This window comes from Monodon monoceros, unplaced genomic scaffold (genome assembly GCF_005190385.1).
Source record: "Monodon monoceros isolate NGI ecotype Baffin Bay Population unplaced genomic scaffold, NGI_Narwhal_1 Super_Scaffold_4, whole genome shotgun sequence".
Classification (NCBI taxonomy): Eukaryota; Metazoa; Chordata; class Mammalia; order Artiodactyla; family Monodontidae; genus Monodon; species Monodon monoceros.
In genome coordinates, this window is record NW_021703781.1 from 44,534,377 (window position 1) to 44,560,289 (window position 25,913).

Below are 25,913 nucleotides of genomic sequence, written 5' to 3' on the forward strand. Positions count from 1 at the left end.
TCCTCTAAAACCAAAATCTTTCTTTCTTGTAATATTTTAGAATGTCGCCATAAACAATGTGGGTATGTCACAACTTATCTATGTGTTTAACTCTTATCAGTGTCTTATCTATTTATCTTTCTGTCCTTCCTCTTTACTCCATGGTGTGCTTATAAAAGGATTTCTCAAATAACTCCAAGTAATTTTAATCCTTAAATTAGAAGTAAAATAATAGAGTCAGTGATTTTAAGAAATATGATCAGGAAGATAAAGAATCCAGCAGTGCAGAAGCCAAGGTGATTATAAAGTATTTTATTTATTGCCAAATCTTGTAAAAGTGCACTCTTTTAAAAAATAGACTTTATTTTTTAGAACAGTTTTAGATTTATGGAAACAATTGAGAAGATGATACAGAATTCCCATGTATCCTGCACTTAGGTTACACTGTTACTAACTTTAGCGTGGCGCATTTGTTACAATTAAGGAACTGAAGACACATTATCATTAATTGAAGTCCATACTTTTTTCAGATTTCCTTAATTTTTATCAAATATTTTTTTCTGTTCTAGGATCCCATCCCACATTGCATTTAGTTGTCATGTCTCCTTAAACTCATCTTGACAGTGACAGCTTCTCAGACTGTCGTTGTTTTTGATGACCTTCACGCTTTGGAGGAGTACTGATCAGGTATTTGGTAGAATGCCCCTTTCTTGGAGTTGGCGTGGTGTTTTTCTCACGGTGAATGGGAGGTGACATAACGTGGTTGTTACGTCAAATATGATGTCAGGCCAGAGCAGGGATCCTGCCTGGTCCACCCAGTGTGCTCCCTGCCCGATTGGCAACTCCTAACAATTGTACCCCTCGTGGCGCAGGCCTCTCTCTGTCCCCGCGGTGTTGAGGGGGCGTCGAAGGGCGACAAGGGGGTGGTGTTGATGCCCGGGCTCCTGGGTTCACTGGGTCCGGCATATAGATATATATAATTTAGAATGGGATTAATGTTATTTCCTCTGTAACCTGTTTTCGCATTTGGGCATACAGCATGATATAGTCTGAGGTCAGTAAATACAGATGTGCATATTCAGCATATGGATATGCCATAAGCTATTTAATTGATGGAAATTTTGATGGCTTCTATTTTAAATAATATTATTATGAACATCTTTAGGTAATGATTCCTTTTTCTGTATTATGATGTTGAGGTTCTTTGAGAATGAGCGAGACTAGCAGGGGAAATCATAGTGAGGCGTTGCATGTTCTCAACAAGACTTGACTAATTTTATTTCCATGGAAAAATGTGTTTTAAACTAAAGTTGAAAAAAACATTTTTAAAGAAAGAGCTTCTTTTTTTTTTTGCCACATAGCTTGGCAGGATCTTAGTTCCCTGACCAGAGATCGAACCCGGGCCCCGGCAGTGAAAGCACCCAGTTCTAACCACTGGACCGCCAGGGAATTCCCAAGAAAGAGCTTTTTATCTTCAGAATTTTAAAACATATTACAGAGCAACAACTATCAGTACCATAGGTGTCCACACTAAAAGTAGAAAAATTCTGTAGAAATACGTAAGAATACATAACTTATAAATACATAAGAATTATAAATATATAAGAATTCTAGAAATAGATTCAAACTACTAAAAGATTTTCAAAGTAATAGGGAAATGAGTTATAACATATTTTGAGATCACTGGATAATAATGATGGAAAAGAAATAAAATTGACCCATGTAAGCACATGACACATTATTAAAATGTCAGATGTATCCAAATAGATAGAATAGTTTAATCATAGTTTAATCATATCAAAATAGAGGTCTAAAGAACATATTTGGCTCAGCTATGATGAATGAGCAAATGGAAGACATCAAAGACAACAGGAATATTTTTATATATTCTTAAAATACCTTTTAATATGATATAACATATTACATATAATATATGTGCTATATAATAAAGTGTATATCAAAAGGAAAGTGAACAAAAAGTGTATATTATAATTAATAAAATTTTTACTATACAAAATACAGAAAAAAGTACCAATATGCTTTTGGCTGCACCACACAGCATACAGGATCTTAGTTCCCCAACCAGGGATGGAACCTATGCCCCCTGCAGTGGAAGCTCAGAGTCCTAACCACTGGACTGCCAGGGAATCCGCCCACGATACATTTTTAAAAAGTGGATGAGGTCATTGCCTAGATTGTCCTTACTTAATACCAAAAGAGACAAACACACAAATATCATAAGTAACTTACAACATGGAAAAATACATATTCTTACTAGTAACTAAATAGGTACGAAGTAATCTAGGGGGAAAAAAACATTAAAACTGCAAACATAACAAGTTAGTTGGAATATTTAGAAACAGGTATATTGTGGTAGGCTGGTAACTTGGCTCTGTCTTTCTGGAAAATGAACTGGCAATACATAATAAGACTTAACGAAAGTTTATAACTTTTCATACTCAGTTGTTTCACTTTGGGCTATAGACCCCAAGGAAATACTCTGAAAGGAAATAAATATAAATAGATATTTGTAATGATAAAACATTTGAAGCTACTCAGGTTAAGTAATGAAAATGAAGTAAGAATGATCTTTTGGTTATTTACATTTTTATGTAGTATCAAAAGCCATGATATGCGTGATATCATTTAGTCCTCAATGAGGAAGCTGTGACACAGAGGTCCCACAGCTGGGACTGGAAACAAGGAGTTCTGTCTGGGCAGGAGTAAGACCTGCACTTGGAGTCAGGAAGCCTGGCGGTGTGTTCTGCATCGTGCAGGTGTGGGACTTCAGCCAGTAGTTTGAGGATCTGCAAATGGGTCACAATGCACAGTTTCCTCAGCTCCCGGGCTTTGAACGATAAGTGACATAATGCCTGTGAGAGCGGAGCTCCTACCATGAGCCTGAGAGGGTGATTACTGAGGTTGCTGCTTTCTGCAAGCAAACCTTTAAATGAATCTTCAAACTGCACACCGAGGTCAGGGAGGTTTGGGACACTTTTAATTAGCAAGACAGCAATGAAACCATAGCCCAACAGCAGTGAGGCCAAGTTCAAAGGCAACAGCAGAGTTGTCATTAGAGAAGGAAAGTGGATTTGTTTGCACTGAGGGGGAGGCAGGAGGATGTAGAGGGAATTCAAATCCACTTACTTGTTTGTTTGTTTATTTTAATTAATTAATTTTTGGCTGCGTTGGGTCCTCGTTGTTGCCCGCAGGCTTCCTCTAGTTGTGGCGAGCATACTCTTTGTTACGGCGCGTGGGCTTCTCATTGTGGTGGCTTCTCTTGTTGTGGAGCACGCAGGCTTCAGTAGTTGTGGCTCGCAGGCTCTAGAGCGCAGGCTTAGTAGTTGTGGTGCACAGGCTTAGTTGCTCCGCGGCCTGTGGGATCTTCTCGGATCAGGGCTCGAACCCGTGTCCCCTGCATTGGCAGGCGGATTCTTAATCACTGCGCCACCAGGGAAGTCCCACTTACTTGTTTTTTGATTGAAGACATTAGGCACACATCAAAAACCTTTGAGCACTGAGGAACTCGTAAACTCACCTGCCCTCCCCAGCTTCCTCACTCCTCCAGCGCCCTCTCTTTCATAAGCCTGCTCACTGTAGCACAGGCTCCGATTTGGCTCCAAGGGTGCCCCGCCCTGCCGTGAAATCATTTGAAGTCTTTTCCCCATGTAGCATCTTTTCTTCTAGTCACGCAAAACCAAGGCCTGCCGTGACCTAGCCTATCCCACCCTGAGTTCCAGAAGCTCCTTCATACTCCCCTTTAAGCATCTCCGATGGGAGTGAGGAGTAGATCTGGCAGAGATACTGCAACCCTGGGCTGGGTGATAAAGTCCCATCTTTAACAGCTCATGAGGCTAACCTGGGGCAAAGGCCATCCTCATGCCGGTGACTAAGCATCCATGACTGAGACAGCCAGCGGGAGAGCAGTTAGTGTGGGGCGGGTAGAACAAGGAGGCTTCAAACTGGTGCACCTTGGAGAGGCATGTTACTGGCTGGGCTTTGAGTCAAAGAAAATGATAATCAGAACGGCAACAACATCCTCCTCTGCTCCTGTGCGTGCGTGCGTGTGCGTGTGTGTGTGTGTGTGTGATGCTTCACCCCTACAAAATTGCTTTCCTATCCATTGTCTGACTTGATCATGACCCCCCCCCACCCCGCACCTCCCCAGACTTTCCTTAGAGTGGACCTAGAACACTTCTAAATCTGGGCGACTTAGGCCTCAAACTACCATGATGTCTCCAGAGTAGATTAATGCCTCCTGGGCCTCATAAGCCTCAACATCTTACCTTGTCATTATTTTCTTTGATACTTTATATAGAAAATTATTTAATCCATTCAGCAGCCCTATGAGGAAACTATTCTTAGCCCCATTTTACAGAACAGGAAATGGAGGATTGACGATGTTTATCACTTGCCCAGGGTCACTGAGCAAGTAGGTTAGGAAGAGGGTTTCAAACCCCTATTTGCTTGATGCCAAAACCCATCCTCATGTGACTCCTGGGAGTTTTTCTGGGTCAGTGACCTGGAAGAAGGTAGGGATTTTTGCATTTTTTTCCCTTAGGAACCCAGAATAGAAGTATGCCACCAACTTTGTGGTTTCTGGGCCACTTCCGGTTAAGTGTCAGTGTTAGACGAGGTGCCGAGGACGTCTCTGTGCTCCTTTTCTACTCACAGGGAGGCATTTGTTCTTTAACATGTGCTTTGCTTTCCATAGAGAGAATCCTTTTTCTGCCAGCCACTTTCTTTCCAAAGCTTAGAACACCATATACTCTTAAGGAAGGAAGGGTTTCAACAAGGAAAAGAAAAGTTTTCGGCTGCCTCACCCCTTTGCAGTTCAAATATCCTTCAAAACATCTGCTTCTATTTTATTTGTTTGCCTTTTGGAGAAAATCAAGGGTAAATTTGAGATAAATAAGAAGCAAAATGTCTTCCCGAAACAAACAAAAAAGCCCCAGTACCTGGCCATCTGAAAGGATTTCATTTGTTTGTTTAAAACATTGTTGGAGTGATAGAAAATCTGGACAAACACCCATGATTAAGATGCAGTTAATAAAAACCAAAAGTTCAGAGATTAACTATTACATACTGTAAGAGAGTAGTTCCTTCCTGTGGACTCTGATGTTTTTGGAAAACCAAGTGCTTGTTGGGGAGGCAATTAACAAGATCATAACAAAGTTTCCACAGAAGACTAGCAAAGCCTGGAGTTTATGCTGGATCTCAGCCTCTAGGGAGAACGAACAGCCAAAAGAGAGGGAAAAAACCCATCTCTGTGGACAAATTAAGCACTGGTGGGCATTCACGTGCACAGGTGGGCAGCAGCCCCTTAAGTCAAACGCGCTGTGATGGGATCCGAGCCCTTTTCCACAAACGCAGCTGTGCTGAACAATATCATTCCACCATCTGAATCTTTTTTCATTTTTTTGGCTGCATTGGGTCTTTGTTGCTGCTCGCAGGCTTTCCCTAGTTGCTGGGGGTGGGGGGCTTCTCATTTCAGTGGCTTCTCTTGTTGTGGAGCACAGGCTCTAGGCTCAGGGGCTTCAGTAGTTGTGGCACACGAGCTCATTAGTTGCGGCTCGTGGGCTCTAGAGCGCAGGCTTAGTAGTTGTGGGGCACGGGCTTAGTTGCTCCACGGCATGTGGGATCTTACCAGACCAGGGATCGAACCCATGTCCCCTGCATGGCAGGTAGATTCTTAACCACTGCACCACCAGGGAAGTCCCCCACCATCTGAATCTTATTAGGTATTTTCGTATTTGCTTAGTTTTTTTTTTTTAATGGTTCTTTTTTTGCATGTAGTAAAATTTACATGTAACGAAATACCCATCTTAAGTGTACATTCCCTGAGTTCCGGCAAATGCAAACACCTATGTACCTCAAACCGTTATCAGGACGTACAGCATTGCCATCACCCAGAGGCAACTGCTGTTCTGACTTTGCAAATTAGTTTTCCCTGATGGGGGATGTCATATAAATGGAATACATGTAGTTTTTTTGGGTAAGACTTCTTTGACTCAGCAAAATGTTTTCATTTATTATCACCCTCATTGCATGTATCAGTAGCTCATTCCTTTTTATTGCTGATTGGTATTCCATTAGAAGAGTATTCTATAATCTGGGTGTTTTGTTTTGTTGTTGTTATCTATTTTCCTATTTGATGGACCCTTGGTTATTTACAGTTTTTGTCCAAAAAAGTTGCTAATCATATTCTTGTACAAGTCCTTTTGTGGGTATAAGTTTTCATTTCTCTTGAGTTAATGTCTATGAATGCAATTGCTGAGTCCTAAGGGAGGTAAATGTTCGGCTTTACAAGAAACTGCCAGGTTTTTTTCTGAGATGGTTGGACCACTTTACACCTCCACTATCAACATATGAGAGCACATGGGCTTCCCTGGTGGCACAGTGGCTAAAAATCCACCTGCCAATGCAGGGGACATGGGTTCTAGCCCTCGTCCGGGAAGATCCCACATACCACGGAGCAACTAAGCCCGTGCACCACCAACTACTGGGCCTGCGCTCTAGAGCCTGTAAGCCACAACTACTGAGCTGGCGTGCTGCAACAACTGAAGCCCGCGCACCTAGAGCCTGTGCTTTGCAACAAGGGAAGCCACCGCAGTGAGAAGCCCGCGCACCACAACGAAGAGTAGGCCCGGCTCGATGCTTTAGAGAAAGCCCACACACAGCAACGAAGACCCAATGCAACCAAAAATAAGTAAATAAATAAAATTAAATTAAAATTGAAAAACAAACAAAAACATATGAGAGCCCATCCTTGCTGACTTTAGATGTTATCAGTAGTGTGTCATTTTAGTTTTAATTTGCATTTCTCTCATGACTAGTGACATTGAGCCCTTCTTCATGTGCTTATGGGCCATTTGTGCATCTTCCTTTGTGAAGTGACTGTTCAAATCTTTTGCCCATTTTTATAAAGCGGGTTGTCTCTTTATTATTGAGCTGCAGGTATTCTTTATATATCTTCATGTCAGAGGATGGAGGGAACACATAGTGCCCACTGAACTAAGAAGGCATCTTGAGACTGAAAAAAATGAGGCAGGCAACTCCATATAATCAATGGATCAGTTTATTATGGGTTAACTTACTCACAGGATGGGATCAGGATTGTGTCCACAACAATCCAGAAGCATTCACAGCTGTACTCCGTGCCACCGAGGGGCCATTGGGACAATTTTATATTAACCTAGAGTATGGGGGTAGGTACTTGGAAGCAGGACGTGCCTTTCTATGTCAAGACTTAACGAACGGGTAATGAGTTTCGTGGGCATCAGGAATACGTCAGTGAAGGTTTTCGTCATTGGGGACTAACAGGGCATAGAGGAGAGGTCACCAGGTTCTAATGATTATTAAACAATATGTATTAACTACAAAGCCCTCGATGACAGAGAAGTGATTCACTTTACATTACAGTCCCTGGCAGGGTCAGCAGAAGAGCAGGAGAGACTGTTAACGGCCCAAGATGGCTTCAGTTATGCTAACAGCCATACACTTCATACAGTAGAGAGATATATGTCTGAGACCCACACTCTCCTCTGAGGGGCCCAGTTACTTGATCTTTTTGTCTGTATTTCCCCCTAAAATGTTGCCAGGAATTCTGCTTTGTTTAGTACTATATTTCCAGTGCCTAGTATGGCCCCTGGCACTTAGTAGGAGCTCATTTACATAAACATTTACTGAAAGAATCAATGAATGAACGGATGAACTGACTTGTGGGCCTGATATCCACACACAGTGTTCTTGAATTTAATGGCAGTGATTAACAAGGAAATGGAGAGAAAGAAAATTTTAATGTTTTCCTTGAGCCATAAAGTGTACTTGGCACAAAAGACCCAGGATACCTTCAGGGGATTTATTCACTCAGGGAAAAGATGGCTAGAATATCTCATGGACTAGCCTCATTTGTCCCCCTTTATGAATCCTCTCGTGCAAGCCACCCCTGCTGTCTACTGTCCCGACCCCTTCCAAGTCTTGGGTTCTGACCAGGTTTGTTTGATGGATGATCAGAGCGTCTAGCCTTGGAGAGTTTTAGGTAACTTAACCCAGCCGATCCCAGCTTTCAACACCTACCTCTTGGTTCCCGCTGACACTGATAATGCTGTTCCCTGCCAGCTGGCCCCTTAGTTGGGCTCTGTGCCTCACTAGCAGGCCCACCCCATGGGTGTGCACTGCCTTTCTGAGCCCCCAAGGGCCAGCAGGGGGCTCCTTCCTCCTTGGTCTTGAAGTGGATTTCCTGGTGCTAATCCAGATGGCTCTCCTGCTGCAGCTGTACACTGAATAATCATTGTCAGCGTCCACATTTGTAGGGAACTTGGCCATTTACAGAGCATGTTCCCATCCATTATCTATATAAGCCTCCAAACAGTCCTATTTGTATTCCCCTTGATTTTTTTTTTCCCAAAGGAAAGGCATAAAGAGGTGATTTAATTTGCTCCAGAATGTAAGAGTTGCCCTCATGTGACCCAGAGTTTTCTAAGACTGTCTGGGTCTTGCTCAAAGAATATTGGAGCTTTTTTTTTTTTTTTAGCTCTGGTGGGTATACATGTACAGTGTTTAAAAGGCTTTCTATATTTTTACAGTTCAGCAACTTGGATTACATCTGTCATTAAACATTTAATTACCATACCAAAGACACACATGGGCAGTTCTTAACCTTTTTATTTTTATTTAACCATCATTATGGTTTCCCCTGACCCACCCCCTTCCCCTTTGGATCACATCTTCACATATTGTTTTTTTAAATGTCCACCACAAACTGTATTTATTGACTCATTTTACCTTTTTTTATTCATCAGACATGTACCTTCCTGTCAGAGTTTAGGGTCAAGGTCAGATAATCTGTGCCCTCATGGGGCTGATTTTATTACAGCCAAAATAAATACATTCGAGATTTGAGTTAACCTCCAAGACTAATAACTGGTACATTTCCATTTCTTCAGGCCTTTATGAAAGATTAAAAAGTTCATACACTGACCCTTGGGAAAGTGGAAGCAGATTTTAGTACTTGTGAAAAAGGAGTCCTATTTCGGGGATAAACTCTCAAGTTGCTGACGTCTATGTCTGGGTGGGAACAGGAGGGGTATAATGGCCTCTAACTCTTCGTTCTGTGATTGGAGCCTCTCCCAGCTCTCTAGAGAGGAGCTCAACCAGCCTCACCCTATTATTTCCTCAGCGGCTGGAGTATTTGGGCTATTTTCAGTTCATGCCCGTGGGACTTGGGAAGAACATGCATTTACTGAAACAGAGACATTCCCCTAACCATTACCTAAAGGTACACATTTTAATATGTCATGGAACCAGAACTTTTACATTGCATCAATAATTGCCTCATTCAAATTATACTTTCAAAGGGCAGTGATGGGTATGCTAAAGGCAGTGTCTGTTTCTAAATTAGTAGAGTTAATTAATGTTACTCTGTGTGCCCATTATAAAAAAAGGAGTTTCTGTTAGGGAAGACTATTTATGTAATCTGTTATTTTATTATATGTATACATATGAGATTTATTATTTTATTAATTGAATATTGTGCTTGCTCTTGTTTTGTAGGAGACCCAGCAGAAATCCACCAATGTTGTGTATCAGGCGCATCATGTGAGCAGGAATAAGAGAGGGCAGGTGGTTGGAACAAGGGGTGGATTCCGAGGATGTACCGTGTGGCTGACAGGTATGCTGTGTTGAGATCTATATATTTTTTAATGGAAAACTGATGGTGACACACAATTTTTAGGAAGATAGTGTCACTACATATTACATGTGTATTTCAACATTAGAAGGAGACTGAGAGCTGTGATAGAAGCTTGGGTGTTAGTCCTAACTCTACCCATCAGTGAGAAATAGGACTTCCATCAAGTCATGGAATGTCTCTAGTTCTCTGTTTTCACCTCTTTGGCAGGAAAGGATGGGACAAGTTGATTATGACATTCCCATTCAGCTCTAAGGAATTCTGTAGTTCTTAATTTCATGCCTAAACACATTTACTGGCAGTTATGAACGGGGCTCTCCTAATTTGACATCAAGCATTTGGCTGTCCATTAGAGATATTCTTTATTCTTTTCTGATGTTTTAATATTCTAGGGGGCTATTTTACTTATTTAAAAAAATTAAAATCTGTGCAAGAAGCAAAACTAATGTTTTCTGCATAGCTGAGTATTGTCCCTTGTGTATAAAAAAAGAACTCATTCCCACCGAGGTGACCAAATGAATCTCCCTTTTCTTGTGTTTATATAGCCCCAGAATGTCAAAGCTAAGGGTTAGTGACAGAACTGGAATTAGTCCTCGGCTGTTACCTTATACTCTGAGTACAAGGTAGAGGAAGTTGATTCCTGGGAATGCAGGTCCGACATAGGCTGGACTCAAAAGAAAAAAACAGGTTCATTTCGTAGACATAATATTTCATATGGAGATGAACTCAGATGCAAAGATATGTTTATCCAGGTTATGAAATCAACTCATGTGTTACTGTTTGCTCACAAATGCTGATTTATTCTAACCTGAAGATAGTTCTAGAAAACACAACAAGCGAGGACCTGCCTTGCGTCTTTTCTTGCTATTCTGAGTCTTTCCTATTCCTGTCTAAAGCAGCCTCATTCTTCTCTTTCAAGTTATTTCCTAGTGCCTGTGGCACTTGCCCTTGGTTTCCGGGTTTCATTCATCCCTGGAAGAACAACTTTCCCTGCTTCCAGGGTGAGGCTGGACAGAGGGCAAGGAGGCTGCTGTGTTCTAGAAGGCAGATTCACCTGCTGCAATTCCTGATATGTTTCCCCCGCTCCCTCTGAGAGACGTGACGTGCAGCAGTGAATAAAACAGCGTGCTCCAGACGTTTCCCTCTTGCTACGTGTTTGCCTTCATGAGATGTTTTGCCTTCATGTGTTTGTCCAAATTTTGAATCAGGACATACCCACAGAGTCCATTTTTCTTTCTTTTTTTTTGAGGTACGCGGGCCTCTCACTGTTGTGGCCTCTCCCGTTGCGGAGCACAGGCTCCGGACGCGCAGGCTCAGCCGCCATGGCTCACGGGCCCAGCCGCTCCGTGGCATGTGGGAACTTCCCAGACCGGGGCACGAACCCGTGTCCCCTGCATTGGCAGGCGGACTGTCAACCACTGCGCCACCAGGGAAGCCCAAGTCCATTTTTCTTAATGTAAAACACCCCTGGAAAGACAAAAAGAACAGGTAGAAGAGAAAAAAAAAACTCAAGGGTATACTTCCTGTCTTTTCTTACTCTCAAAAAGTCATCTTTTCCTAGTTTATTTTTTTATTCTCATATTACAGACATTGGATATTGACCAGGCAAATCAGGAGAAACCAAATACTTGAAATCTAGAGAGTTGGAGTTGGGTACCGGCTTCACCTACATTAGCTGTGTGATTTTGGACAAGCCAACCAACCTCTCTAAGCCTCGGTTCCCTTATTTGTAAAATGAGAATAAAGATAATACCTGCCTCATACAGGTATAGGTAGAACAAAATGAAATAAAGCATATATGCACTTAGCACAAGTCCTGGTCCCTAGTAAAACTCTCAGTAAATGTAATTGGTGTTACTTAAATGTATTAAAATAAATATTCCAATGATCTATTTTAATACAGCTAACTGTGTTAGAAATTTCTACTGTTTCTCTCATTTTCTGATGCAAGAGAACGTACCAGAGATTCAGGAGTCCCATTTCTCCTACCCCACAAGTGGACATAACTTTTAAGAGGAATTTATCACATGAATTTCTATCCAAATGCAACTGAATTACATAAAGATGTAATAGACAATGCCTTGATTTACAAAGATTGCCAACACATTCTTCACGTAGCAGTTTCTTCTAATGGTCCTCTGTCAAAGCCAAGGGCGTGACTTTAAAACATAACTAAAAATATGGAAAATACTTGTTTACCTTTCATATATCACCTTTCTTTCCAAGTCTCTCTGTCCTGCATCCCTTCTTTACTCTTACTTTTTCTTTTTCCTCTTTCCCCCAGCTGTCTTCTCTGTATTAACAATTTCTTGACTTTCTTTTCTGCCCCCGTCCTGACTTTTCCTCTTCCGGGTGCTGTCTGACAGTGGCTTGGCATCACTGCATTTTTCTTCAGGTTCAGAGATCTTTAGAACAACTGAATTTTTAGAGGGCTCCTTTTCCAGGGTGGTTCAGATTTTGAGCTCTTAAGTAATTTTGGCAGGTAGCATTTCATTCCCTTTCTGCTTACATTCTCCCTCATGTAGAAATTATAGTGTGTGTTCCCAATCACTGTGCTTTGAAACCATGGTAAAAGGCACCTTGTAACTCCACTCTCATGTAAAGACTCCAGACGCCTAAGAGTATATGGCAACTCTAACTACATCTACAGCGTAGCTCAGGGTGGTTCTCTGTCTTTGTGTTTTGAGAATCATTTTGGAAAATCTTGAAAACAAAAGGACAGTATGTTGGTTCTCTTGTCAGATGGGTGCTTAGCAGCATCTGCAAGGGAGGTGGGCCTCCCAGTCTCCAAGGGCTGGCTGTCCCTGCATTCCAGCTGATTGCTCTCATAAGGGGATATGAGGACACCACTGCCAGAGCCTCTGATTTTCTTTCAAGAGAAGCCATAATCTGAATTTGTGTGCACAACTTTCTAGTCTATAAAATACACTGCGGGCAAAGTGTTACCAACTCAGGTCCTTGGACTCCTTAATCAATAGAAATTGATAAGAGGCCAGACAAGGAATTCAGGCAAGGCTTTATTGAGGTCCCTGCTGCAGCAGGGGGTAGCGAAAACAAGAAACAATTGCCCTTGCTCACTCCTGAGGTGGGGCGAACCGGTTCCTTAAATGGGATGCGAGTAGGGGCAGATGGGTGGTCAGGCTGGAGTGGTGGCTTAGGTGGTCAGCTGACCCTCTTGGTGGTGCCGTGTGCAGGAATCATGCGCAGTACCCTGCTTTTGCTCCCTGCACCTCAGAAATGGCAGCTGGTTTCTGGCCTTTTTGTATCTTACTGTTTATAATTTGCCCCAACTGTGGCCGCGTGCAGGTATTTTTAGTCCCTTATAGTTTCTTTGTTTTCTGTTGCTCCAGGAGACGTTTGTCCAGGTGCAAGCACTGTGGTAAAGGGTCCCAGGTCCCAGCCCATCCCAAAAGCAGAACACACCAAGGACCATATGTAGCCTGCCAAGGTCTCCCTATTGACGAACGCCTTTTGCTTTGAAAGGCTATAATCCTAACAAGGGACAAATAGTTTTTTCAAGATTTGAAAGAAATGCTAGTACTTGACTTGTAGTAAACTTTGCTTTTTCTAGATTTGAATGGTTTTGATTTGAGGGCAATCCAGTGATTGTAATGAGGGTTTAATTATGCTTGAATTAGGTAAAAATTAGGATCAGTTCACAATTCGGATCAGAGCACAATTTATAATCTTAAACAGTCAGAGACAGTGCCTGTCCTGTCTTGCCCATTCTGAACAGGTCTCTCTGGTGCTGGAAAAACAACGATCAGTTTTGCTCTGGAGGAGAATCTCGTCTCCCACGCCATCCCTTGCTACTCCCTCGATGGGGACAACGTCCGTCATGGCCTCAACAAAAACCTTGGATTCTCTCCTTGGGACAGAGAAGAAAACATCCGCAGGATTGCTGAGGTGGCCAGGCTATTTGCCGACGCTGGTCTGGTCTGCATTACCAGCTTCATTTCTCCTTTTGCAAAGGTAAAATGCTTTGGCGACGCTGCTCTGGTCTGCATTACCAGCTTCATTTCTCCTTTTGCAAAGGTAAAATGCTTTGGCAGTGCACACGATTGCCACACATAGCACCAGTGCTCTCAAGCTGCCAGGATGAGGACCCAGCGGAGGGGAGGACAGAGGAATGTCATACTTCCAGTCTCCCCCACTGGCTCTCCTTCCCCCACTTGCTCCCTCATTTCCTCTCTTTAATATTGGTTACATAAAGAGAGTCCCTTCATTTCCAGATGCCAGGGCACCAGGTGACATAAACCCTTCCACTTTCACAATGGTAAGGTACACTTGGCCAGAGTTGAAAGGAAGAGAAAGTTAAACCAGAAAAATTCCAAAGCTCAGTAATTTTATTGGGTTCCTTCGGGTTTTAACCAAAAAGCCCGAACGAACATTTTGGCCAAGCCAGTATTTCTCCAAAAAGTCAGAGGCCTTAGCTTACTAAAGAAAACAGTAGTTCATCGCCAATGCATCAGGTTATGTGTGTTTAACGTTGAAATCAACAAGGTGGAGTGTTACTCCTCTTGTTTTAAAACAGGAAATTTCTGTGAATTACATATAAGACACTATGTACTTTGAACACATCCTTTGAACGAAATGCTGTCATATTGCCAGCCCTGTCTTTTAGTTGGGATTCTTTCCCATTTTTGTTTGTTTGCTTTTTTTTTTTTTTTTTTGGAAAGTACTTGGGAGATTTGTTTACTAGCGTGAAATTTCTGGAGTTTCTCTAAAGCGCTAGTTTCCTGACACCTCTGAAGAGCTCAAACCCCAGTGTTATCTTAAGGTCATAGAACACCAGAGCACACAGTATTTTGTGATGAAGAATTTCACTATGAAACCTCTTCTTACATTCTTTTTTTTTTTTGGCCAAGTTTTTTTGTTTTTAATTTATTTTTGGCTGCGTTGGGTCTTCGTTACTGCACGTGGGTTTTCACTAGTTGCAGTGAGCGGGGGCTACTCTTTGTTGTGGTGCACGGGCTTCTCATTGTGGTGGCTTCTCTTGTTGGGAGCACGGGCTCTAGGCACGCGGGCTTCAGTAGTTGTGGCACGTGGGCTCAATAGTTGTGGCTCATGGACTCTAGGGCACAGGCTCAGTAGTTGTGGCGCACGGGCTTAGTTGCTCTGCGGCATGTGGAGTCTTCCCGGACCAGGGCTCGAACCTGTGTCCCCTGCATTGGCAGGCGGATTCTTAACCACTGCACCACCAGGGAAGTCCCTCTTCTTACATTCTTAAAGGTAATTATTTTCCAGGATCGTGAGAATGCCCGCAAAATCCATGAATCTGCAGGACTGCCATTCTTTGAGATATTTGTAGATGCGCCTCTAAACATTTGTGAAAGCAGAGATGTAAAAGGTCTCTACAAACGGGCCCGAGCTGGGGAGATCAAAGGTAGGAGAGCCAGTTCAGCGGTATCTTTGCCCCTTACTTATGCCACCATTTCTTATTAGTCTGTGCCCAGATATCTGTCTGAAGTTTCAAAAACCGTTTTCCAAAATTGCATATAGTGCACACAACTTTTTATCAAACCGTAATATCTTCAGAATGTCTGTGGGCTAGTTAAAACGTGGGCTTGTATTTTTCAAGAACTATCACCCCAGCCACAAGCAATCAAGTTTAGAGAACTAAAATGGATATGTGTATGTGCATGTGTGTAGCAGGAACCTCTCAGTTTTCCTCCGACTTGTTTTCCTTTTCCATTCTAATCAGCTGCAGAGGGCTTGGACTCAGACAGATTTTGTTGATAATCGGGACTTTCTGTATTGAAACCACAGCTGTATATGTTCTTATCTATGGCTAGAGGGCAAGGATAGCTGTTTGACCTTTTCCGTTTTAATCTGAATACAGCAGTTGAAAACATTATTGCAACGTGTTATGTCTTATTGAGTAAAAAGATTGTTCTGTTGGTGCAGATGTGATTTTCAGCCTTCTGCCTTGCAGGGTTTACGGGTATTGATTCCGATTATGAGAAACCTGAAACTCCTGAGCTTGTGCTTAAAACCAACTTGTCCTCGGTGAGCGACTGTGTGCAGCAGGTGGTGGAACTTCTACAGGAGCAGGTGGGCGGACTGAACGTCTTTTTTAATAGTTTTATACAGTCATAAAAGATCATCTGTTTACTGAAGTGTTCTTTTTATAGTTTTCATTCCAAACTGTTACCAAGTCTGCTTCATTTCAGAACATTGTACCCCACACTATAATCAAAGGCATCCACGAACTGTTTGTGCCAGAAAACAAACTCGACCAAGTCCGAGCTGAGGCCGAAGTGCTCCCTTCGTTATCAATTACCAAGGTAAGGTGGTGCCCACTGGCTAATGGAGACTTAGGCTTAATGTCAGTCATTATAATCCATTTACAATTACTCTTAATTAATTAGGAAGGTAGACATAAGGAAAATGCAATGCCTATAAAGAAAAACACTTCATTTTGCCAATTTTTTTTTTACCTCTTCTTCAAGAAAATCTCTCATCAAGTGTTGCCCCAGGCAGCTGATCAATGCCATGTACAGAGGCAGACTGGGAACATAACTTCTGTATTTGCAGAGGACAGTTTTATATGGTTGTCATTATACCTTCAGTTATGCCGGCGCTCAAGCATTAGGCAGTAATTATTTGTTGGCAGTTGCTGAGAAAATAGTTTGTCCAGAATACAGGTGTTTCTTGGACCATTGAGAAGGAATTTGAAGAAAACAAGAAGCAACCCTGATCTAAAGTGACATGAATGCCTTGATCTTTTTTCTACTCTGCACATCCCACTCTTCCCTCATCAGGGAGAGTTCAGTCTGAGGAGAGGGAGCTTTGGTTGCATTGATTTTGCAACCTAGACGATGTTAAGATGCAATCCCAGCAAACAGCCCTGCAGATACCTTGGCCTGTTTACTGGTTAGTGTTAGTTGGTTCATATAAGGTGATCAAGTCTTCACTGGTAACCTTTTGGTATCCATTAAAACCTTGGGCATTTTTTTTTTTTTTTTTGCGGTACGCGGGCCTCTCACTGTTGTGGCCTCTCCCGTTGCGGAGCACAGGCTCCGGATGCGCAGGCTCAGTGGCTATGGCTCACGGGCCCAGCTGCTCCGCGGCATGTGGGATCTTCCTGGACCGGGGCACGAACCCGTGTCTCCTGCATCGGCAGGCGGACTCTTAACCACTGCGCCACCAGGGAAGCCCTGGACATTTTTTTAAGAGGCAGAGTACATTGGGAATGTCCTTCAGCTCATGAAGACCCCAGGCTTTAGTAAGTCATGACGAATTTATAAACACAATAAATTCTGAGTTTTCCAATGCTCCAGGCAGGTGAGAAACACATAATCATAATTACAGTGCGGAATAATAGTTCCAATAACAAAATGGTCTGCAAGGTACAGAAGAACTTCAAAGAATCTAATGATTAATTCTCTCGATCCTAGAGGTGACAGGAAAGATTTCAGAGCAGTGGCCCATGAGCTGGGTTTTATTTTTATTTATATCTACTTATTTATTTTGGGGGGGTTTATTTTTTTATTTTTATTTTTTGAACTGGGTTTTAAATGATGAACAGGGTTTTCAGGTAGAGGGGAGGATGGGCTTGAAACCACGTGTGTGTTCAGACTGCACACTGTCTGGCACTGTTGGTGACTAGGCCCCCAGGTGGGGAGTGGTGCCAGGTGGACATCCCTACATGAGCCCCTGGGGACAGAGCTCGAAGGCCTGTCAGTATCACGCTAAGAATTTTAGACATTTGTCTTTTTTTAAAAAAATTAATTTATTTATTGTTTATTTTTGGCTGCATTGGGTCTTTGTTGCTGCACGCGAGTTTTCTCTAGTTGCGGTGAGCGGGGGCTACTCTTTATTGGGGTGCGCGAGCTTCTCATTGCGGTGGCTTCTCCTGTTGCGGAGCACGGGCTCTAGGCGCGCAGGCTTCAGTAGTCGTGGCACGCGGGCTCAGTAGTTGTGGTGCATGGGCTTAGTTGCTCTGCAGCATGTGGGATCTTCCCGGACCAGGGCGCGAGCCTGTGTCCCCTGCATTCACAGGCGGATCTTAACCTCTGTGCCACCAGGGAAGTCCCTGGACATTTATCTTAGTGTCAATGGTTTGCTCAGTTCAGTCAAATAACTAGCACATTTGGTGAAAAAAATGTAGCGAAAGCAGAATTTTTGTGGGAAAAAGAATGAACAGTGAATCTTCAACACAGGTGCACATTGTAAGGATAGATAGAGCCTAAAGTGTTCAAAGAAATCATCCCAGTTTGAAATCTTTTCACCACTCTCCCACAGAAAGTTCTAGACTCAAACTTCTCCAGCCCCCCTAGATCATGGGTCAGCATTACATATTGGAACGCTTAAATCATAAAAGGTTCTGCCTTCATTCTCCTGTCAACTGAATAAGAAAGGACTGCCCTGGGGCCAGATGGCTGGAAAACGGAGCTTATGGAAATGTTCACCTGCTTTTTTGTGTTTTGCAGCTGGATCTTCAGTGGGTCCAAGTTTTGAGTGAAGGCTGGGCCACTCCCCTCAAAGGTTTTATGCGGGAAAAGGAGTACTTGCAGGTTATACACTTTGGCACCCTGCTAGACGGTATGGGTTTTTGTTCTTTCGTTTGTTTGTTACTCTTTATTATTAAAGAAAAAAATATTTCTCAGAAGTTTTCACAGGAACAAGAAATGCTAATCCTTGGTTTGTAAATCCTATTGTGAAAATATTTAGATTATTTATGGTGTGTCCAGTTATGTATAAGCTTCCATTTTTAGGATTTTTTTTGGTTATCCTCAAAGGATTATTATCTAAAACTAAGGAACCAAAAAATAAAGGTTTGACTTGCACACAAAGCCAAGAGAAGGTTAAGTCTTTTTCAGCTCCACCTGCCCTTTGCTGGCCGTGATATTCATAAGGCAGTGGACAGTCAGAAGCACCATTGGCAGCTGCTTGGACCATCCTGGGGAAGCCAGGATGGACTCAGCACTCATTGCTGACTTGCAGGATGCCTCCCATCCTCCAGCAAACGTTATTGCAGCAGCTGCTCTCCTTGGTGGATAATAAAGGGTTGATATTCATGCCCATACATGAAATATATTAGGATGGCTTCATCCACTAAACTTTAATACGGGGTGTTAAGGCAGCTTTCTGGGCAGAAGCTGAATGGCTCTTAGAGAACTGCTCCTGTCAAGGTTGGAATGATGTCTCATTCAGAAAACTTCCGGATCCTTCTCTGATCATTTCCTTCCTAGAACTGTCTTGACCTTATCAAATAGAACTTATTTATTTCAAGATCTTGGGGAATAGCTGATAAGTGGGGGAAGGAATTTGTAATACGGAGCAGGGCTCCAAACCTTCTAGGAAGAAAAATCAAATCAGATGTTCTTTCCTGAGAAAGATGTTCATGTTCTAGGTTTGTGCCTCTGCCTGGGGAATGGGGCGTAAAGCAACCCCAGTTGTAGTTAGGTTTCAAAACTCCCCATACCTTCAAGAAGCCTCCTTAATTCCTATGTAAGTCAATTACTAAAAATACATACCAGGGATGTAATATGCTGCCCACCTCTACCTAAGTAGAGGCAGAATATCATAGTGGATAAGAGTGAGCTGTGGAGCCAGACTATCTGGGTTCAGGGCAAATTACTTAAACTCTCTGGGCCTCAGTTTCCTCATCTGTAAAATAGGGATGTTAATAATAGTACCTACCTCAATGGGATGTTGAATGTTTAAAAGAATAAAGTACCTGGTCCAATAGTAAATGTTCCATATATTAACAACCCCCTCACTGCATAAAATTAAAAGGACTTCAAAGTCTTGAACAGACCAAGAAGCTTATCTCTAGTCACATCCGTTTGGAAGTAGCACAGATAAGATGTTCATCAGCTAGTCAATAAATATTTATTGAGTGTCCTCGGATGTCAGGGTTTGTTCTAGCTGCTGGAGATAATACGAGCTTGCTGGGACAGGCAGTGCAGTTCATCTTCTGAACTCTAGTCCAGAGGGGTTTTCCCGCCACATCAGTGGTTGTGAAACTTTTTTTTTTCAAGTCATAACTATTTCAGTGAAATCTGAGGCAATATATACAACAGATAAAAATGGAACTGCTCCTTTGGAAGAAGTGGGCTCAGTCTTTCTCCCACCTGGACAGCAGCCTTGAGGGTGTCTAGGGAAAGCTGGTTGAAACACTGCCCTCGACCACACCATGACAGTCTCATGACAGAGCTTGGCTCGATGGCTTTTGGACTGAGTAGACACGGTTAAATTCCAAAAATGATGTCTCTCTGTATCAGAAGGTTGGGCAAGGTATCATTTGTATGGATATCATTTAATTTTAACCAATTTATGAAAGTTTGAGTCACCACCATTGAAAATTTGAAATAATTTTTGTAGCCATAGACATGTGGCCATTTTCATCTACCATTAAACAATCGCACATTTCTTGATCACCTACAATCTGCAGGTAAAATTATTTCTATTCTGACCCTGTCTCCCAAAAGTATTTTGTTGGTTTTAATTTTCTCAAAGGTTCACAACTTCCCCCTATAGTAAAAAAAAAAAAAATTAGCTCAGTCTACTCAGTCCAAAAGCAAAATAAAAAATCATTTTTTAGTGTTTTTGATGATTATATGGTATGAGTTACTCCCTATATTACTCAAGGGTCTATTTTCATGTCAGTGTATTATTATTATTTTATTTCTCACTGGATATATAGTTTGGGGGGGCTGTCATAGAGCCTCCAATGATAAATGTCACATCTAAATTTGAAAATGGAACCTCAAGCTTATGTTCTTGACTGGTGGCATCCAAGTAGGGTTAAGACATAGCAGCCTTGTGAGACCTGATCATTTAATGGCAAGTCTTCTGCGGCTCTGACTTTCTAAGTCAGGGCTTGAGAGCTTTTCTATATACTGCCAGCATTTATTCAGCACGTAATGTGTTCTGACCCTGGTGCTTGACATAGGACATCACATTTAATCCAGATAACACCACTGTGAAGGTATTTTGTCCATATGAGGAAATAAGTATTGGGAAGGTTAAATAACTCCCTCGAAGCCTGGATTCAAATCCAGGTTATCCTGGGACTGGGCATACTCTCATGTCCTCTAAACATCTGGAATTCTAGGACGTTCTAAAGCAGTTTGCCTGTATACCTCCCAAAGCCTGGTTTGGAATCATCTGACAGTAGTTATAACATCACATATTTGTAAGAGACAACTTCTTGCTTAAGTTGGAGGGGCTATTGACATACGTTATAATTATTTAAAAACATAATTATTGGGCTTCCCTGGTGGCGCAGTGGTTGAGAGTCCACCTGCCGATGCAGGGGACACAGGTTCATGCCCCGGTCTGGGAAGATCCCACATGCCGCGGAGCGGCTGGGCCCGTGAGCCATGGCCGCTGAGCCTGTGCGTCCGGAGCCTGTGCTCCGCAGCGGGAGAGCCCACAACAGTGAGAGGCCCGTGTACGGCAAAAAAATAAATAAATAAATAAAAACATAATTATTTAAAAATGCTTTTGGATTGTATTGGACATTATTCAATACAAATTCTGGTTTCACCAGCTTTTTGCTGTCACATATGCTCTATTTTTAGAAATAACAGTAACAAAAAGCTCAGTATCTTTGTATGTTGTATGTATGAAGCTTCATAGTAGGAGTTTGTTCCTTGTCATTGTTGCTTTACTATTATTTTGGTGGAAAGTTGAAAACAATATGTTTCTTAATTTTGTTTGTATTTCTCTAGGCATGTTCCTTCCTGGTATGTACTTTAACTTTATAAGTAGTTAAATTATTATAATTAGATATGTTATATTAACTAGAAATGGTAAGGACATAACTAGAAAAAAAAATCTAAATGAACTAGTTGGAATTGCTAACAGTTCATGATCCAACCAGTTATAATAGAATAATGCTGCATTCTTCTGTTGATAGGAGTCCAAGTAACAGGAAATTTCTGGATCAGATGCAGCTGTTGTTTATAATGTTTTATTTGGCTGACAAATTAAACTTGTTTCTGAATTTCTGTTGCACATTTTGTTCCTGAGATTTAAAAAATTTATGATCCTCTCTGTTAATTACTTCTACTGAGTGTTGGTCCCCATTTTGTTTCACAAATCTGGAAATTTTTTTCTATTGCATTTATAAAACATTTTTAATTGATGAAGGATAAATCAGTTTTAGATACAATTTAAAGTGGATACCCCTGGTTGGACTGTGGATGATTGTACTTCGTTTGTGATGAGTAATTATGCATGAATTTAATTTCAAGCTATGACAATTGATAGTTATAAAACTGGGAATAAACACGTACTCGCTGCAATTCTAAACTTCTGCACTGTACCGGAAGAAAAAGGTAAAATTCTGAAGATATCATTTATCTTGAGTATTGTTTTCATCATTGCTGTTTTTCCTTGAAAAAGACGAATTAAGCAATATAAAGTATTTGTTTTTGCCCAGAAATAGTCCCAAACAAATGATAAGCATATCTACAAGGTTAAAACAACAGGCTTGAAAATTATTTAAAGCAAAAGCAAGATTATTCAATTAAACATGAGGTTAAGTGTTGGACTAACTGTGGCTAAAAAACTACGATACTCTTTTCCAAAATGAGTTATACTGCAGTAAAATAATCAGGGTGGTTCCCACCAGAGCTGAAGCACATTATGGAAAAAGGCTGAAAGCCCGAGTCAATGTTTAAAGCTATGGAGGCTATTTCAGCACAGAGTTAAATTGTAGGATAATTTTATGTATTAGAAAAGTTGATTAAGATGATAGGGAAACCCCAGTATATCTGCTTTTACCTGTGTGGAGTTGTAGCTACAGGTGTATGAGATCAGCTGGCACTGTTACTCGGTAGAACTCCCTTCCACAACATCCCACAGATTAGTCTCTTGACAACCTGTCAGGTAGTGCTGTTTCCTTAGTTGGGATTTTCACTCAAGGCCAAGATGAAGGTGGATCAGAGGCTACGCTGGGCTGGAACCTAGTGGACCAAAGGAGGTGATGGCAACGAGCAAGTGGAGTATTCTTTGGATTTCAACCCAGAGTAATTGATGGAAGGCAGCACTGCAAGCACGTTGCAGGCAGAGCTGGGTTTCCGCCAGCACCCAACCCACCTTTTGCTTTGCATCTTGTTTTACTTTATTTTGGTCAAGGCACTCAAGGCACTCTTTGTAAGCAGTGTGGTCATGCTATCCACAGAAAGCCTCTTCCCAGCAACCGAGGGATATACATATTATTTATGATCCCATTTTCCAAGTGGAGAAACTGAGGACAGAGAAGGTGAGTGACACAGGTAGTAAATAGGAGATCGCTTGGCTTTGAGTTTAGTGCTCTCTGCACAGGGCTTGCTTGGACTACTCTTATTGTCTGTGAACTTTGAAACAAAGGAGTTACTTGAGTGAGGAAACTCATACTTTCTGTGTACAGTATCTTCCTTGTTGTTTATGAGGCTCCCAGAGCAGGTTGCAGGATTTTATGATGGATGGGATTTCTTTATTGCTGGAAGTTGCTGTATATATCCTGTGACATTCTTTATGTCCTAGTAACTTTTGGAGAGTATTTTAAATGTGCAAAGTGATATGCCTGTAGACTTTTGTTTCACAGCTAATGGGGGAGTATGATGCCCCAAAGAAATAGAACTCAGATCTCAGATCTTTAACTCTATCAGAAGTGGTCTAAATGTTGGATTTTGAAAGTTAGATTTAAAAGACTTCATTAATCTATGGTACATTTTCTCCAATCCATAAATAACAGCATTTGCTTCCTCTTTTGGAAATCCTGAGTTTGTAATAAGGAAGAACAAATTTTACTCCACATTGGATCTGTTTCTTTTACTTTAACCTTTTTATTCTATTGCTTTTACAAGTTAATCCCTAAAGGGATGTTGCCTGTAAGCTTAAATTATACATAATGGCACATCGCTGGGAACCCTGCCTCTCATGTGTAGAAGTTTAAGCTAAAAGACCTTTGTTTAGCTCACAGAAAACATCCTGACTAAGCCCACCTGTGAATGACCGCAGGGAGGAAGAAATTAACATCCCCTCCGAGTCTGACAGGAACCAGAAAATGTTTGACTTTATCCCCTCCCCTTTTAGTATAAAAGAAGCCTGACTCCAGGGAAGGTGGTTCTTTGGGACAGGAATCTACCATCTTCCTGGTCTGCTGGCTTTCCAAATAAAGTTGCTATTCCTTCTCCCAACAACTCATTTCTCCCTTTATTGGCCGGTGGAGCGGCAAGCAGTACGAGCTTAAATTGGGTAACAAATTGAATGTTGTTTTTACTCACTTTCCTTTCATTCCCATCTGAGTCTTGAACTTGGGAACTCCCCCCAAATCTCCCTGATATTCTTTAATGTTATACACTTAATTCTGTGCCCCCATTTTCTCACTGTAAGTACAACTGAAAGCCTGACATATTTGCTAGAATGTTAGGGCCCCATTACAAAAGGGGAGAAACAGCTGTGTGATTTCTTTTACATTATCTGGCTTCACTAAGAAATCATAGTCATCCCTCCCAATCTGAGGGGGGTTGGTTCCAGGACCCAATGCAGATACCGAAATCTGTGGACGCTGCAGCCCCACAGTCCAACCTCTGCATCTGCGGGTTCCTCATCCACGATTCAACCAAAGGTGGATCCTGTATAAGGTTTGCTATCCACGAGGCGGTTGAATTTGCCGGTGTGGAATTCGCAGATAATGCAGGGCATTGCCAACCTTTATTTTATCTAGTTGGATTTTTAAAGACTTTAAGCTTCCTAGTGTGTTGAGGTCACGACCAAATTTTAAAAAGAACTCCGAAGGGAGCCACCCCCTCGGGAGCCACCCCCAAATCACTTACTGAAGCCACCCCTACAATTTGAAACAGTCCGTTTTTCACAAACGCTCCATCCTTTGCTTTGAGAAGCCTCTTCTCAAAGGATTTATCACAGACGCTAGAGAAACTAGTGCAGCCAACATAACCATGTTAGAGTTAGGTCTTAATGCCTTTTGCAGGAAATGTCTGGAAGAGACATTGTGCATGTTTGAGTCCCCTTTAAAGGAGCCCACACCTTGTATCCCACATTCATGCATCAAATGGCACTTTCCACAGACGGAGTGATTAACATGAGCATCCCCGTCGTGCTGCCCGTCTCCGCGGACGATAAGACACGGCTGCAAGGGTGCAGCGAGTTTGTCCTGACACACGGAGGACGGAAGGTGGCTATCTTACGAGACCCTGAATTCTACGAACACAGAAAAGAGGAGCGTTGTTCCCATGTGTGGGGCACAACCTGTGCAAAACACCCCTACATCAAAGTAAGTGGCATAACGTTTGGAAGGTCTTTCTTTCAACTTAGGATAAAAATAATTCTTAATTCCTTCGTGAAGGACTTAGAAAAACGGGGGTTAGATGGAAGAATGCGTTTCTAAGGGAGGTCCTGCAAGCTTTGCCTGGGGAGATGTTTTTAGATAGGGCAAAGAAATGACTTTGTTGGAGGGCTGGTCTAAACGGTCTCTTGAGTCCTCAGATCCTGTGATGGCTGTGACTCCCTCAACTAAATGGGAAACAACTGGACTGGGGAGATAATTTAGTCTAACATCATGAGGGGAGAACCAGAATCATAGCTGTGCTATGCACAAAACCACAGCCAGAGCTTGCAGCCCTGTCCATTTTGAAATTCACAAGGGAAGTCAATTTCTTCCTACAGAATGGATCCAGCTAAGCTCTGGAAAGAGACTGGAAGTTCATGCTCTGTGGCTGTTGTGCGGAGGGGGGGTGGGGGGGGTGGGTGACATTGTTTCAATAAACAAAAAGCACAGATAGCAGCAGAGTTTCCGGAGGGAAAATACCGCATTTTCATCAGATTGAAAAATGTGTTCATCTAATTAGGATTATTTTGGAGTCGATCTGCCTAACGGCAAAGTAGACTAAAATTCCGCCGCCTCCTTCACAGCTTCTCATTGTTGTTGGTGATGGGGTGGGATTGCAGGGAGTGGAATTGTTGGGTGTGGTTCATTTCCCATAAAGAAAAATATGTGAAATTGAATGCAAAAGCTAGCCCTTATCTGAGATTAGAGCATTAGGGTTGAAATTTAAAAAGACATATACTAGTGATTCCCTAGCTGGAGTAACTAACTTTCAGAAAGTTCAAAGGTAATAGAGAACCATCTGAGACCCAGGAGACTCTAAAAAGCCTTGTGGTTGGACAAGGCACGTCCTCTCTCTTGTCCTCAGTTTCTTCATTTATAAAAGGAGGGGGCCAGACTCAGTAACTCTGAGATCTCTTCCAGCTCTGTGACTGTACAAAATGGATGTTTGAA

At 42.0% G+C, this 25,913-nt stretch overlaps 1 protein-coding gene across 7 annotated transcripts in view; it reads left to right on the plus strand.

Annotated features, from left to right (window-relative positions):
• Positions 1-25,913, plus strand: part of PAPSS2 (3'-phosphoadenosine 5'-phosphosulfate synthase 2) — a 77,775-nt gene that overhangs the window by 40,701 nt on the left and 11,161 nt on the right. For 4 of the 7 annotated variants that reach the window (XM_029244972.1, XM_029244970.1, XM_029244971.1 and 1 more), the window contains 8 exons: positions 549-666; positions 9,535-9,652; positions 13,407-13,642; positions 14,918-15,056; positions 15,606-15,724; positions 15,844-15,957; positions 18,106-18,217; positions 24,703-24,908. In XM_029244972.1, the coding sequence (XP_029100805.1) occupies positions 634-666; positions 9,535-9,652; positions 13,407-13,642; positions 14,918-15,056; positions 15,606-15,724; positions 15,844-15,957; positions 18,106-18,217; positions 24,703-24,908 (1,077 nt within the window). In that variant the 5' untranslated portion in view covers positions 549-633. The remainder of the gene's footprint in view (positions 1-548; positions 667-9,534; positions 9,653-13,406; positions 13,643-14,917; positions 15,057-15,605; positions 15,725-15,843; positions 15,958-18,105; positions 18,218-24,702; positions 24,909-25,913) is intronic. The other 3 variants (XM_029244973.1, XM_029244976.1, XM_029244974.1) reach the window with 1 other exon arrangement.